The following is a 4,704-nucleotide window of genomic DNA, read 5'->3' as shown; positions in this document are numbered from 1 at the left end:
CCTGATGTAACCACTCCCATACCTGCTATACTCGAATAAAAGTAGGTGCGTAAGAACTCAAGGGGTCTTTTCGCTCCTGCTTCTACACACCTCACCAAAGAAAGATGTTGTCCGTGTCTTCTTAAGCCGCATGCGAGGCCCGATAGTCAGCCTGACTATCGTACATCACCGGTTCCGCAAATCACCCTGGAAAGGGCCACTCGTATCAAATCTCTTTAAATCAGGTGAATGACAATTTCACAAATACTACCTACCTTCCAGTTTTCCTAATATATGAAACTACCTTAGCATATTCATTCATGTGATCAATATAAAAATCACTATAAGACACATAGGGGACAGTCTCTGCTACATTCCAGTGATTATTAGAACAAAATTATAAACCAATGACAGATTTAAAATTATCCCAGAATCTGGAAGTTGCTATTGAATAATTCTGTCCTGGACAAGACAATTATTTCCCCTGAACTTCATCTCAGTAAGGATCAAGATTCAGCCCTGCAGATATGCCATCAAATTAAGCTAGATGATTATCTACGGTATGCTGTAACCAAACGTCTGATGAAAATATGGGAGGGAGAGATTCATTCAAGAATTACAGTATATGACTGTACTTGATTTCTGCCCAGAATCCTCAAAGCTGATTTCAGACATAATTAAGAAAATAATTACATTTTAGGATGAAATTAATTAATTGCCTTGGCCGCCCAAGATATGCATCAGCTTTATCTATAACAGGAAATTCTGTGAGGCACTTTAGAAAAAAGCACTAGCAAAAAATCAGCCTTCCCTAATATAATGATCTCAAGACACCATGAAACCCGAAAAAGTGACATATGCATAGTATACACATATCCTTTTTACCTTTGGGGTTTCTAATATTGAAACAATAACTTTTAGGAGCATTTTAATTTAAAAGGGTACCATCTGACAATTGCTAATACAGAGTGTCATGTAAAGCCTCATGGTCTGAAACATGCTGTACTGATTTGCTTTCATTCTCCATTTATATATATATTTTAGAAGGTTTCCCTATTTTGCTATGTTTTAATTATGGGTTGTTTATTGTCATATTTGATCTGATGAAGTTTAACAAATAATTTGAAAGAAAAATATTCTCCCTAATATATTTACTTTCTTCAAGCTACACTGATACTTTTTTTTTCTCTTAATGATTTAATATTAAAAATTTTTACAGGTAGTCCACACCCTATGACTGGTTGCTTAGCTACCGTTCAAACTTACGATCCATCCAAAAAAGGGGAATTACAATCTGGATTTGTCATTCGGATAGCTGGGCCCTCTTCACTATCATGTGACCAAATTTTGGGCATTTAGCATCATGGCCACATTTATGGCCATTTGCTGCCCCCCCCCCCTGATAGCATTTTACAACTGTTTTGCTAAAAACCAGCATTGTTTGGTTTTTTTTGGCAAAGCTGCACTCATAATGAATCATTGGTTCCCTTCACACCCAGGGCATTTGCTTAATACCCATGTTCACTTAACACCCAAGGGGTTTGCTTATTGCCCATGGCATTCGCTTAACAACTGTGAAGCAGGCTCCATTACATTCGTATGCCAAGGCTACTTGAAGTGCTCCAAAGCAGCTGCAGAGAAAAAAAATAGCTATTTGTTTGCTCATTTGGCCAATATACCATCATGAACCTGAAAAGGAATCAGATTATTTGATAAGCATCACAAACTGATTACTTCTCCGAAACAGTCTTGGGAAATTTATATAAACAAACAAACAAACAAACAAGCAAGCAAGCAACAGGTACTCACAGGAGTATGTGATATTCATATTTAATTATAGCCTTATAAATTTTTGTTAAAATGCCACCTGACCTCTAAGTCATAGGATTAAAAAAACAGATTTTGCATAGACTATTGCATGGGAAGGTTATGAAAAACACTTGGTATAACTTTATTTTTGTTTCTTTAAAAAAAAAAGCTTACCTGTATAATTCTTGGGAAATACAGTCATAGAGTTCCTCAGCAGTAAATTTTGTACTATTATTTACCTATGAATTAAAAAAAAACACCAACTCATTAATGTAAGAAAATTCATTAATTATCAAATACTAATGTTATATACCGGGAATTATTTGTTGCCGTAATAAAAGCGAATAAAAGCTTCAGATTTTTTTTTAAAATTAACTCTTATGAATTGGCCCACAGATTAACATTGTAGAGAGCAATGTCTGCAGCAAAAGATTTTGATGGAAGACAACTTTAGTGAACCCTGAGAGTTTGAGAAAGCTTCCCCTTTTTGCCCCAAAGGTGCTTTGTCATGAGGCAACTGGACTTTTTTTTTTTGTCTTTGAAGACATTTCGCTTCTCATTCAAGAAGCTTCTTCCCCTTTCTGATAATCTTAATGCATGTGCAAATGTTGTTTGCAGTGGAAAAAGAATGGCTTAATCAAGATTGTGGGATGTAAGCTTTTGTCAGGTGCGAAGGATCAGGGCCATATGTTAAGTTGCAACACAGAAGATTTATTCAAGCCTATACACAAGAAACTAATCTAGTAATAGTCAGCACTAAATTGGCACTAGATAAGGGTCGAGGGAATTCAAGGAATGCTTGACTTGGATTGTTTGTGGCAATGCAAGGACTCTATATTGATAACATGTTTAACTCTGCCTGCTCTTCTCCTACAGCTTTGGCTAGTAAATCAGTGCTAAGCAAAACATGCATTCCATCAGTTACTATGTCACACTCCCCATATGTTTTTGCTGTTTGAACTAGAGCAGGGGTGCCAAACTGCTGGCCCATCTGCCGGACACACCATGACGAAACCGCGCCCACCCCATTGACGGCAATGGGGAAAAAGCTCCGATACATCACGCGACGTTGTGAGTTTTTTGACATGTCTGAACTAGAGCGACTCTTTTGTACTCAAGGGACATTGGGGGGGGGGGGAGAACATTTTTAAGACCTCATCTGAACACAGAGAGTGTAGCCTTTCATGTTATGAAGTCATTAGAGGGGAATTTAATCATTCAGAGCAAAATGGGTGCCCAAAGTTTTGCATATTAAAAGTACTTATTTTGCTGCTTAACCCTCCCCAAGCAAATAATAATTTTGCCTTGTCAAATTCGAGGGTACTTTGTATAACCAGTGAGTTACCAACCCTGACCGATTTATGACTTGATAACCAAAATGGCACTTTTATTAGACTACAATTCAACAGGCTGCTGTAAGATAAATTTATAACATGTAGATATAGTGAAGTGCATTTAAATAATTTTGTAGACCTTTTCAAAGTACACACAAAAACCTCATTTTTTAAAAAATGTGTACCAGACTGTTTTGAAATCTTTAGCCAAAATTTATGTCTTTTCTATCATAGATAATTTGATAACAACAAACATACCAAATACCTGAAAGTTAAATAACCCACCTCATTATTAGTTAAGAATCTATACAAGGCCCAGACATCTTGAAAGCTACTATTTGGAACTAAGACTCTAGAAAAAAGAAACAGAGATAGACAATTAAAGGATTTTTAAAACATGAATGTTAAAAATGTTATAGCCTATCCCCCTTCCTGACAATTTTAGATAGATTTTAATATGCGGTTTAGATTCTAAAACCTGTCCTGTTCCTACAGAACACTAATCAGCAGGTGAAAAGGTAACTTTGGAAATATTCATACTGTATACCCTTACTCTGCTTCTGTTGAACAAGAAAAAAATATATATCACTTTTATTATATGTCAGACTGTGTGATCTGCCATTGGCCAATAGACTTGTGCAGGCAAATTAAGTAGCACAGCCCAGAGTGGTCTCAGTCTCCCAGTACAAGGCTAATCAATTTTGTTTTCACAATGACTCTAATTGTTTGTGTCCCACTTGAGGACACCAAACCACAAACTGAACCTGGATCAGGCTACTGGATAGTTTGTTTAGTAACCACTATTTCTATTGTAGGAGGCTGATCCATCCTGAAACGAGGGAAGCTAAAAAGCAGTTGGCTGTTTGGATAAAAAAAAAAAGGATTTAGGAAATAGCTGATGGAGAGACAGGAGTTGGTTACAACAACCAGTCCTGAATTGCTCTTTAAGAACTAATTTCTTAAAAGCTGCAAACCTGTCTTAAGTAACGTTTACCACTGTAATCCAACCAGAAAGAAAAACATACAGGAATTTCTTTTGCCTAAGGTTGGAGGAAGACCCCATAACTAACACATTTGAAAGCAAATCAGGATGCTAAAGCAAGGCAGGTTGGATTGCAAAAATGGCTGGGTTGGGAGATGATGCCCAGGAAACCGGACTGGCATTATGGAAACTCCTCAGAAATGTCTAAGAGTTGTAAACAATTGCAGAAAGTAGTAGACAATTCCAAGATGCCACCTCCCAAAATTAGGACAAGGGAAGGAGAAAGCCACACATATAGTAGATCAGGGGTTCCCAACCCCCGTACTATGGCCCACTATCGGGCCGTGGCTTATTTGGAACCGGGCCGCATTAGCAACAGACCGTTTCGCACATGTGCGCAGCTCCACTTGCTCGAGCAGTAGGCCTTGTGCAAGTCAAGCTGCGTGAGCATACGCTGGCCAGCAGCTCATGCGGCCCGGTTCCCCTCTCCACCCCCTCCCACCCGGGCTACCAAGATATCTGAGCCTGAACTATTGAGATAGCTGAAGGATACCATGAACACTTTAGAAGAAACTGAGATCTGCCACACCTGACTGGTTT

General features: G+C 38.1%; 1 protein-coding gene across 1 annotated transcript in view; it reads right to left on the bottom strand.

The window, feature by feature from the left end:
• Positions 1-4,704, bottom strand: part of SWT1 (SWT1 RNA endoribonuclease homolog) — a 40,492-nt gene that overhangs the window by 6,396 nt on the left and 29,392 nt on the right. Inside the window, exons 16-17 of the mRNA XM_015824731.1 lie at positions 3,408-3,474; positions 1,963-2,027 (exon numbers count right to left, since the gene is read on the bottom strand). Of these exons, the coding sequence (XP_015680217.1) occupies positions 1,963-2,027; positions 3,408-3,474 (132 nt within the window). The remainder of the gene's footprint in view (positions 1-1,962; positions 2,028-3,407; positions 3,475-4,704) is intronic.

The sequence above is a fragment of the Protobothrops mucrosquamatus genome, unplaced genomic scaffold, assembly GCF_001527695.2.
Source record: "Protobothrops mucrosquamatus isolate PMUCROS unplaced genomic scaffold, P.Mucros_1.0 scaffold2330, whole genome shotgun sequence".
Taxonomy (NCBI): Eukaryota; Metazoa; Chordata; class Lepidosauria; order Squamata; family Viperidae; genus Protobothrops; species Protobothrops mucrosquamatus.
Note: the sequence above shows the minus strand (reverse complement) of the source record. Positions and strands in the feature narration are given on the sequence as shown.